Genomic DNA, 12,179 nt, shown 5'->3' with positions numbered 1-12,179 from the left:
GAAATTAAACACAGGTTCTTTCCTTTTTTTTTCGTTGGTCCATTTTGGGACAACTGTTGAAGTAGTTGGAGGGACTGGAATATCAAAAATATTAGAACGAACACCCATCGTTTCTTCTTCTTGTACAGTTGCAATCAGCATCTTCATCATGATGATTTTTTTTTTGGCGTTATTTTAAGCTTATATTCTCTCTAAACAAGGCATGTTACCTCTGAAAATAAGGGACAACTGTGAATTAATAACAAGATTTATAGTGGACATCCTAAGTGCGCAGTTGTGCAGCAAGATGTTTGTTCACATTACATTTGAATTTTTGTATGCTGGTGTGGTTAGAAAAAACAGGAAGCAGGGAGGGAATTCCAAATGTAACAGAGCTGCTGACGCAGATAGAAGCAGCAGCAGCTTAATAAATATATGCAAATGACTAAAACGGCGGCACAAAATGATGTCACAGCAGAGACAAAAGGACACACGTGGACGACGGAGAAGTCGGGTTTGGAAAAGCACATGTTCAAGACTCGTGTGTGATGTCAAAGCAAAGACGAAAAGTCACACATGACTAGCGATGTGGACGGAGAAATACATGTTCGAGACATGACTCGAATAATCTCGCTATATGGAGCAAGAATAAATAATGTTTGTTAAAACTGAAAAACGAATCAAATTTCTTTCACCCTTGTTTCTTCTGTTTTCTTAGCGGCAGAGTCTATATATTAACACGTAACGTTAGGCAAAGGCTAGTTCCACAGAGAGATATCGAAATTCGCATCTCAAGAGCATGGGCTGCATTGGGTAGACTGCGGTTAACTGACAAACTGAGAGGGCGGTTCTTTGGGGCAATAGTGAAGCACTTGTTTGTGGTGCTGCAGCCTGGGCACTTGATGAGGGATTGGAAGGAGGACTTGATGGCACATGCACCTATGTGCTTCAAACACTGTTAAATATATCTTAGCAAGATCATTTCGCAAAGCAGCAACTTTATGGCAATCTACCTGCCATATATATATCCATCAGGGAGCAATGTCTACGATTTGTTGGTCACTGTCAAAGGAGCAAGCAAGAGCTAGTGAGAAATGTATTGCTGTGGACTCTACGGCACGGGCGCATAGGCATAGGATGACGTGGATCCATGTGCGTCTAGCAAATTGCACATGACGTCAACTGTGGTCATGATGATCTGAGGTAGTTGATGGAGAAAAGGGAAATCTGGAGAGAGAGAGAGAGAGAGAGAGAGAGAGAGAGAGAGAGAGAGAGAGAGAGAGAGAGTCACATTGGCCCGGGCAAGGAGCCCAACCAGACAGTGTATAGATAGATAGATAGATAGATAGATATATAGATAGAGGAACGAAAACTATTAGAGTAGAAAGTCCTCCTTTGGATGGATGAGATTTAGCTGATTGACGGATTGGTCAGGTTTATTTATGATGAAGGAGGCATCAGAGCAGTAAGTTCATCGGAGCAAATTCCATTTAAGTTCTTGTAAAACAAGCACATGGATGCAACAATGGGACAGTGGTTGGAGCTTGTGTAACAGCGAAGGACTTATTAGATCGGTGATTTTTTTTTTTTTTTGATTCTTAGCTAAGAGGGAGAGGCCAATGGTTGGAGCACCAGCTCGGATGTGACAACAATACTCCATGAATGGGCGGATGGTTGCTTTGTAGAGATATAGGATACTGCCAAGTGTAAGGAGTTTTCTAGCAGAGTAGAGGGAGCCTGCCTTCTTTGCAGCAGACGTGGCAGTATCTTCTGTGTAATGGTGCAGATTCATGTTACATGCAAATTTTGGACTCTCGGGTAAATGTGCTATTTGCCATGGCAATTGGTGGTTCTTCTTCATTATAATAGCAAAATCCGACAGTCAAAAAATTGAGTTTTCATTAAAAAAACAAAGTATGAGGTGCCTTCAATAAGTCTACAGACTTTTTTTGTATGGACACTTTTATTGATCATACACATATGAAACTCAAGTCTCCTTCGAAGTAATCTCCTCCGGCTGCAATGCACTTGTGTGATTATAGCCTTTAAACTGTCTACTCCTTACTATTTTCGAAGTATGTGCATGTGTGTGGGTGAATGTGTGTGCATGGGTGTGTGTGTGTGTGTACGTGTGCATGACTTTGTGTGTGTGTGTGTGTGTGTGCAGGAGTTTGCTTGTGCATATGCGCGTCTATGTGTTTTTGCATGTGTGCATGTATGTATGTGTGTGTGTGTGTGTGTGTGTTTGTGTTTATTCTGTGTATGCCTGTGTTTTTTTCCTGTGTGTGTGTTTTTTGGGGTTTGTGCTTCCACGCGCGCGTGTGTGTGTGCATATGTTTCTGAGATACAAATCAACTTATGTCAACCAGACTCAGACACAATAACGTGTGGCCGGGTGAATACAACTAGTATGATAATATATACAAAATCTGCATTAATCAAAATATAACACTTAAGCGTATTTTACGACGGGGCAATGCCGAGCGGTCTGCTTGTATTACATAAAACAATTATTTCCATGATTCAAGAAAAAAACAGTTTGGCCATGTTTGCTTGTAACATGTGATGTAAACACAAGGAAAATAACTAATTTCTCCAGAATTGGCTAAGGTTTTGGGAGCTTGTCAGAAATTATTTATCTTATTATCAATTATTATGCATTCTATTCTATTTATTATGTAAACAAAACTTGCAAATATCTCTGTAAAATATTTTCTTTAATAATCAATTTTCTATTAATTTATTTTTATTTCGGACTATTATTCTCATCTTTGTTAGTTGTTGTTTTTTTACGATGTTTCGGCCAACTATTTCTCTGGCCTTCGTCAGGTGGTAACCGCGACAGGATAGGAACCTCGAATCTCCTAACTGCATTCTCAGCAATCACTGCCATCTGTAGTTGTTGTCGTCTTACCACGTTTTTGGCCAAGTAAACCTCTGGCTGGCTTTGGGTAGGATTGAAACCGCTATCTTCAGACAATGTCCACCTGGAACAGTAGAGATTCAACGTCTGTATCAACTGCGCCACGGGCCCCGAAGGGCAATCAAGGTTGGATTCTTTGATCTTATAAATCCACGTTTATTTATTATCTGATCTTCCATAGTCGGGTCCGTACCGATTGGTATATATATATATTATTCCTTAATTAGAATTCATTTTTGAAATGAGCATTATATGTATTAATTTATTTTGGGGTCCGTGGCGCAGTTGATACAGACATTGAATCTCTACTGTTCCAGGTGGACATTGTCTGAAGATAGCGGTTTCAATCCTACCCAAAGCCAGCCAGAGGTTTACTTGGCCAAAAACGTGGTAAGATGACAACAACTACAGATGGCAGTGATTGCTGAGAATGCAGTTAGGAGATTCAAGGTTCCTATCCGTCGCGGTTACCACCTGACGAAGGCCAGGGGAATATTGGCCGAAACATTGTAAAAAAACAACTAATAAAGATGAAAATAATAGTCCGAAATAAAAATAGATTAATACATATAATGCTGATCTCAAAAATGAATTCTAATTAAGGAATAATATATGTTGTGAAGGAACATAACTGGCTATACACCGGTTACAAACTGTATATATATATTGGACTGTTTGGCAGACAGCGGCAGACAGCGGCAGACAAGCAGTCGCAGTAAGACGGATAGTCTTACGTGTTGATTATCAGACTTTCTTCCCCATACTTGTTACTATGTATTTCTATTTACCTTAGGCGAGCAGCCTTACGTTTCTGTATTATAAATAAACCCCATTACACATACCACTCGGTGTAACTCACGTTTGTCTTTATTTCCTAAGTATTTAGGAATATAACAATGGCGACGAAAGGATGTTCTTTCTCTTAACAGAGATAAATTACCGTACCAAGGACTGTGTACAATGCAAGGATTTTTTGTTTTACGAAAAAAACAAACTACACAAGGATTTTTGACCACGTGCGTCAATGAATTTAAAAATTTTTCCTACCTAAAGTAGCGAAAAGTACGGATTTTTCTTCGTAAAGAACTCACAAGAAATTATAGAAACATGTTCAAGGTAAAGTGGAATTTATATTTATTTTGACAAGTAAAAAAAAAAAAAAAAAAAAAAAAAAATGGTCGCAAGTTGAATTCGAAACTACACTAAAGGATTACGAGTTTCGAAAGAAAAAATATAAATACAACGACTATTGTACCATTTTATGCCACGTGGGAACGGCAGCCATATATTTTTTTTTTTTTGGAAAATTAATTGTTTGTTATTGCCTTTATATAAATAATTGGAACTATTTGTCGTGGGAAGTAAGAAATATTTTGTGTATGAACTTACGTTGTTGAAAAAAAAAAAAAAAAAAAAAAGAATTATTTTACAAAGCCTGTTGAATTACTATGGATGAACTTTGTTGAAACGTGTTGTGTCTGCATATTGCTACTAATTTACGATATACGTAAATTTACGATTTTTCTTTGGAATTATTGTGTAGAATTCAAAAAGACATTTTTGTACTAGAAGCTAACATGGAACAATTAGCAGAGTTAACTAAGGCTCTAGCCCTTAGCATCCAGGAACAGACAAAAATGACTCAACAATTTTTAGCGCAACAACAACAACAACAACAAATTCAACAACAACAGCTACAGCAACAGCTGCAACAACAACAAGAAAGAACACAAAAAACTTTAGAGGCACAACAAGAACAAACAAACATACTACAACGACAAATGTCGACACAGCAAAAGAATTTAGAAAAGCTAATTCTAACGTCGACCGGGAAGAAGACTAATTTTTCTGCCGAGGGTATTTCAAATTCACTAACGGAATTTCGTTACTCCCCGGATACTGGTGTTACTTTCCCTGCATACTACAGAAGATACGAAACAATTTTTACGAAAAGATGTTTAGACTGGACCGATGAGGAAAAAGTTACCCTGCTACTACAAAAACTGGGTACTGATGAAAACACCAAGTATGCAAATCTAATTCTACCAAAAAAACCGGAGGAGGTTTCGTTCGAGGAAACAATTAGTACCTTGTCGAAAATATTTGATAAAAGGGATAGCCTATTTCACTCTAGATACAAATGTTTGAACATTCAGAAGGCAGAAGCTGAAGACTATCTAGAATATGCTTGCACTGTGAACTGTTTATGCGAATCATTTAAATTGAATGAAATTTCCGCAGACCAATTTAAATGTTTAATCTTTGTACAAGGTCTCACAGCACCAAGGGACAAAGATATACGTTCACGGATCCTAACAATTATGGAGGCGGATCCTAACATAACATTGCAAAAAGTCACTGAAGAGTGTCAACGTCTGATTAACATAAAGAAAGACAGCACTCGCATTGAAGAGAAAAATATTTTTAAGGTGCAGCAAGTAAAAAGGCAAGGGACCACAAGAAAGTCCAGGTTCCAAGAACACAGGATCCTTAAAGGATACAAAGACCCAAAGCTAAAGTGTAAATGTTGTGGTAGTTTAAGACACAACAATAAGACCTGCTGGTTTAGGAACAAAATATGTTATGAATGTGGTCTCAGAGGTCACAAGGGAACATACTGTGCCCAGAAGAAAAGACAAGGGACCGATAATGTAAATACGCTTCGCATGAATAAAGAAAAAAGCTGCGAAAGACGGAAATATGTTGATGTTCGGATAAATGGACATCTGGTTACATTGCTTCTGGATAGCGGTGCAGATATTAGTATTATAAATGAAGATATATGAAAAAGGATAGGTCGACCTGAATTAACGAAAACCAGAAAGACGGCGAGAAGTGTGTGCGGCAAAAGATTAGAGTTCAAGGGAGAATTAAAATGCAAAGTGACATTCGCTAACCAGACTCATAAATCCAAAGTGTACGTCGTACCAGGAAAGAATACATGCCTGTTTGGGGTAGATTGGATTGTCCTGTTTAATTTATGGGAGAAACCCATAAATTCGTTTTGTAACGTTTTAACTGCAGAAAAAGCAAACCAAAGGGAAGACTTCCTGAAGGATTTGAAAACTGAATTTCCCAATGTTTTTGCCGAAGGACTAGGACTCTGTATTAAGACAGAGGCAAAATTTGAATTAAAGAAAAATGCCACTCCAGTATTCAAACCTAAAAGGAATGTGCCTTTTTCAGCGATGGACGCAATCGAAAAAGAGTTGGATAGACTTCAACAACTGGAAGTCATTGAAAAAGTTAACCACACAGATTGGGCAAGTCCAACCGTGTATGTAAAGAAAAAAAATAACAGAATAAGGGTCTGTAGAGATTTTTCAACGGGTTTAAATGACTGTCTATTGGACCATAATTATCCCCTTCCGTCCGCAGAAGATCTGTTCTCTAAGCTTAACGGAGGAAAAATTTTTTCTAAGATAGACCTCTCAGATGCTTACTTGCAAATTAAGATCAGCGATGAATGCTCCAAATACTTAGGCATAAATACTCATAAGGGCATTTTTAAGCTAAAGAGGCTTCCTTTTGGATTAAAGGTTGCTCCTGCTATTTTCCAGCAAATTATGGACACGATGCTGGCAGGGTTGGAATTTTCAATGGCCTACCTTGACGATATCCTAATTAAAAGTGAAAATTTGCAAGATCATAAGAAGCATGTAAAAGAAGTATTCAAAAGAATACAGGAATTTGGTTTTAAATTGAGCCCAGAAAAATGCGATTTTTTTATGAAAAAAATTAAATATCTAGGTCAAATAATCGACAAAGAAGGTCGAAGACCGGATCCACAAAGGACTGAAGCAATTGAAAAGATGCCTGCTCCAGATTCAGTGACAAAATTAAAATCGTTTTTGGGATTAGTTCAATACTATGCAATTTACATCCCTAACATACATAATTTAAGAGCTCCTCTTAACGAGTTACTGAAAAAGGGTGTTAAATGGAACTGGAATAAGGAATGTGAATCTGTTTTCCAAAATATCAAAAGATGTCTACTGTCAGACTTAGCATTGGCACATTTCAATCCAGAAAAGGAACTAATACTAGCAACGGACACCAGTGATTACGGTGTTGGCGCTGTATTACTTCACAAGTATGAGGATGGTAGGACAAAAGCTATCGCCCATGCTTCAAGAACGTTGGTTGCAGCGGAGAAAAATTACAGCCAAATTGAAAAAGAGGCGCTGTCGATAATATTTGGAATTACAAAGTACAATCGATTTCTCCATGGACGATCTTTTATTTTGCAAACCGACCATAAACCCCTACTTACCATATTTGGATCAAAGAAAGGCATTCCCACACATACTGCGAATCGATTACAGCGATGGGCTGTAACCCTCTTAAACTATCAGTTTAAGATGGAACATGTATCCTCAAAAAAAGTTAGGACACGCAGATGCATTATCACGGTTGATCCCTAAAAGAAGCGAAAGTTTCGAAGAAACGGTAATTGCTGCGCTTAAAGACGAAAGTGAATGTACAAGTTCAATGTGTAATATGATACGTGAACTTCCGGTAACTTTCGAAAAAATAAAAAAAGAGGCAGTAAATGACATTTTCATTAAGAAAATGAAAAATCAATTGGGATGGATAAAAAAAAATAAAAAGGTAGATCAAACAACGCCTTTTTCCATCTGTGAAGATGTGCTCATGTATGGTGAGAGGATCGTAATTCCACTAACGTTACAGAGGAAAATTCTGAAGGAATTTCATACAGGTCATCCGGGCATTTCGAGAATGAAATCCCTTATGAGAGGATATGTGTACTGGCCTGGTATGGACAAGGAAGTTGAAAAATGTGTCAAGACATGCAGAGGATGTCAATTAGCAGCTCGAGATCCTCCAGTAAAAACGACGCCATGGCCAAAGACGGACCTACCCTGGTCACGTCTGCATATTGATTATGCGGGACCTATAAATGGTTATTTTTACTTGATTATTGTAGATTCTTTTTCAAAATGACCAGAAATATTTAAGTTTAGACATCCAACAGCAAAAAACACTGTGAGTGCGCTTAATGAAATTTTTAGCCGTTTTGGAGTGCCAAAAACCTTAGTGAGCGATAATGGAACAGCATTTACTGCTCATGAATTCAAAGAATTCTGTGACTCACTAAATATTCTACATATGACAACACCTGTGTACCATCCACGATCGAATGGGTTGGCCGAAAAATTTGTAGATACGTTTAAAAGGGCACTTAAGAAAAATCTTACTACGGACACAGACGAACAATGTATTCAAACATTTTTAGCAATTTACAGGGTGACACCAAATCCTAATAATAATGTCAATTCTTCCCCGGCTGAGCTAATGTTTGCAAGAAAGATAAGATCTGTCTTCGATAGGCTGCTACCAGAGAAAAAGAAAGTTTTCAAAAAAGAAAACCTTAATACCAAGTGCTTCTCCCCAGGTGAAAATGTATATTTCAAAAATTTTCAAAATGGACGAAATCAGTGGGTTGAAGGTATTATCAAAAAAAGGATTGGGAGCATGGTCTATACCATCCAAGGATTAAGTTTTGTCTGCAAAAGACACAGAAATCAAATACGTCCCAGACTGTCTCCAAATGTGGAAGAGACACCAATGGAAACATTGTGCGATATTTTTGATATACCAAAACCAGCGTGTGTACCGCAAACAATGAATATTTCGCCTGAACCGACCATACGGGCTGGACAGAAACCTTTACCCCGGGTAACGCTGACCAGAAGGAAAAGCGCAAGAAAGAGAAAAGTTACCAGGAGATTAAGCCCTGACCCTAAAAGGAAGAGGTATTTAAGCTAAAATCAGGAAGATTTCAGCTTCAGGGGGAGGTGTTGTGAAGGAACATAACTGGCTATACACCGGTTACAAACTGTATATATATATTGGACTGTTTGGCAGACAGCGGCAGACAAGCAGTCGCAGTAAGACGGATAGTCTTACGTGTTGATTATCAGACTTTCTTCCCCATACTTGTTACTATGTATTTCTATTTACCTTAGGCGAGCAGCCTTACGTTTCTGTATTATAAATAAACCCCATTACACATACCACTCGGTGTAACTCACGTTTGTCTTTATTTCCTAAGTATTTAGGAATATAACAATATATATATCAATTTTCTACTTTACCGTTCTTTTGTAATTTTGGGATATTTTCATTACTGCGACATGACAATTAAGTAGATACTATTGATTTTACTTGAAATTCAATGTTTCGATTTTTGAATTTTGCTATTGCATTGCAGAAGAACGAAGGTTTCTTATAATCGTTAAAGGAAAGGAGCTTTGTCTTAGTAGCATCAAATGTAATCATCTGTTTATCTCCTCATTCAACTACAGAGTGGAAGTCATTTTGGATACTTATTCAGTTTACGATCCAATCTCTAGTAACTTTATATCAGCTTCTTGTGATAGGTTACATAAACAATCGGAAAATGCAGAAACAATTATCCAATCAGTTGTCTGAAGATGACAAGTTTCAATGAAAGTGATTCATTAAAGCAAGAAAAAAACTTTTAAAACTGAAAATGATTTTCAGCATAAAATCCGTTCTTTCCTCAGATTAAGAATGGCTTCCTAAATAGAAACCCATTCTTAACATAATGGTGGCGGGGGGGGGTCACGTTTTTCATTAATCATTTGTCAATCTTTGCTTTGGCATCTTCTGCCTGCTTACATAAACATACTGGAAGATATTGATGCAAAATTGCCAGAGATTAGGTCATGAACTGGATAAGCACCTCATTTTCTATGGACTCAGTTATTGATTTGGATATACGCGTGTGTTTTTTACCTATGTATTGAGAATAGAGTGTGGTGTCATCAAATAGCAAATATATCCATCTCGGACATAATTTCATCAATTGTGATTATTCAAAACGTTGCTTCTATAAGACAAAGCATAGGACATTCTCGTTTTTCAGAATCCAAAATAAAAAAAAAGGAACTGGACTCAGTTTCGAAATCAATTATGGAAAATGGAAACTTGAATTCAAACATAAAAAAAAATGTTTGTATGTCAAATACAAACCTCAGGTCTTTAATTCCGGCAAAACCATCCAAAGAACCCTCGTAGACTTTGTTTAACTGCAAAATGAAGAAGGAAACTTTAAATTATTAATAAACTATAACGTTAATGGAAAATCTGGATTAATAGGAGGGTTGTTTGTGCTGCAGCTCAGGTTTTAAATATTTATGGGGTCCTCAAAATTATATTAAAACTGTTCTATTTACATTGTGTTTTACGTTTTGGTTGCATCTCAATCTTTAGATAGATAAAATCTATAAAAGTGAGAATGTTGATTAGTCAGATGTATAGATGTTAGTGTTGGGACGAAAAATCTTAAAAAGTATCTTTGATTAAAAGAATCGTTTTTGGCATCGGAAAATAGGCACAAATTTTCCCGATTGTGATAGAGATTCTGATACCCATAAAAATTTCGATTTTTCTGATTCCCAATTCCGATTAATCGTACCAACTTTAACATCTATACATCTGACTAATCAACATTTTCTTTGGATCTTAAAGTTTTCAACTTGAATTCCTTGTTGAATAAATTTGTTGTAAATTCTAATTTACATAGTTTAAATTTAAATTATTATATAAATACTCTGTCCGGTTATAATTGTCTTATAAATATTGGTATTGATATTTATACTTGTTTTAAGTTTAGAGAAGTATTTAATTTGTAAACTTAGTACAATTTGATGGAATTTTTAAATTTTATATATATATATATATATATATATATATATATATATATATATATATATATATATATATATAGTAATTTATAAAATATATATGGTGATTAAGCTACACTGAATATTCGGCATTTCACCCACTATAAGATTCGTCAGGCTTATGCGTGAATTCTGTGGTTGTTTCTCGTTTTTATATATGTTGAGGATTTTAGTTAGCCAATCAGCTTTCTAGTATCCACCGCGCCCCTTCCTATCAGCCAATGGGCATGCATTTTATCGAACAAAGGATCTGTTTTAGAACTAGGTTAGTGGTTTAAGGCAGACGATTTTCCTCATTTCTGCTCTTTTTTTTTTTTTTAATATATAAATATACATATGTGTACACACATACATGCACACATGCATATATATATATATATATATATATATATATATATATATATATATATATATATATATATATAAATATATATAATTAAAAAATTCCAAACATTTTACTAAGTTTACAAATTAAATACTTCTTTAAACTTAAACAAGTATAAATATTAATACTAATATTACATATATATATATGAGCAAACGGTTAATAAAATATGTTAAAAAACACTTTGAAATGAGTTAAAAACATATTTAATCTGAAAAGGAAACACTAGATATTTTATATATATATATATATATATATATATATATATATATATATATATATATATATATATATACATACATACATACATTTCAATTATCATCTTGTCAGGAAGAAAATATTATTGATGAATATAAAGAGCACTGGAGGGGGGAATTTGAAGTGCCAGAATCAATTAAAATAAGCAATCAAATTAAACAGTCGTGTAAAAGATGATTCAAATGGCACTGCATTGGAGAAATAAAAAAAAAATCTGTTTCTATCGCTATTTATAAACCTTCTTTGTGCCGACAGAACGAGTCCATAAAAGCGTTGAATCTCTTTGGGGAACTTTGACTCCTCCACCTCTTTTTTATTTTTGAAAATTTTTCTTGAGAATTTTCTGCTTATGGTATTCAACTGTATACATCACCAAGGTTAAGCGACCTTGAACTGGTTAGTGCTAAAATCGGATACCATTTCGACTTAAAAGCGATGTTCATTTTATTTATTTTATATATCTTTGGCTAAAAATTATAATTCTGGTTAAACAGCATAAATCAATAGTAAAATTATAAAAAACAAAAAAAAAACTAAAAAAAAAACAGAAAACAATTTTTATTCCGACCAACCAAGTGTGAAGGAATACTGAGATAGGAGCCAGATTTCTAGGTAAAGTAATTTATAAAAATTGGATTGAAATAGTCCATTATGAATAAAGAAAATATCTCTACAAGTAGTAATACTATTTAAGTTGTAGTTGGAGAGAGAGAAAGAGAGAGAAGGTGGAGGGCGAGTTTCGTATTTTGTCTTAATTGAAAAAAAAAAAAAAATAATAACGAACTTTGCAAACTAATTTTCTCTTTAGAACTCGAATCCAACAGGTGACTCAACGGGTCCCATTTTTCTGGTAGATAATAACTAGGGCTATGACAACAGCATATTCTTTTCATTCTTTTGA

The 12,179-nt window shown here is 35.5% G+C and overlaps 1 protein-coding gene across 1 annotated transcript in view; it reads right to left on the bottom strand.

Moving 5' to 3' along the window:
* Positions 1-12,179, bottom strand: part of LOC145259960 (uncharacterized) — a 358,155-nt gene that overhangs the window by 26,908 nt on the left and 319,068 nt on the right. The window contains exon 35 of the mRNA XM_080117937.1: positions 9,923-9,978. Within this exon, the coding sequence (XP_079974063.1) occupies positions 9,923-9,978 (56 nt within the window). The remainder of the gene's footprint in view (positions 1-9,922; positions 9,979-12,179) is intronic.

Source organism: Euprymna scolopes, chromosome 35 (genome assembly GCF_053919585.1).
Source record: "Euprymna scolopes isolate OS-2025 chromosome 35, ASM5391958v1, whole genome shotgun sequence".
In the NCBI taxonomy this organism is placed as follows: Eukaryota; Metazoa; Mollusca; class Cephalopoda; order Sepiida; family Sepiolidae; genus Euprymna; species Euprymna scolopes.
Note: the sequence above shows the minus strand (reverse complement) of the source record. Positions and strands in the feature narration are given on the sequence as shown.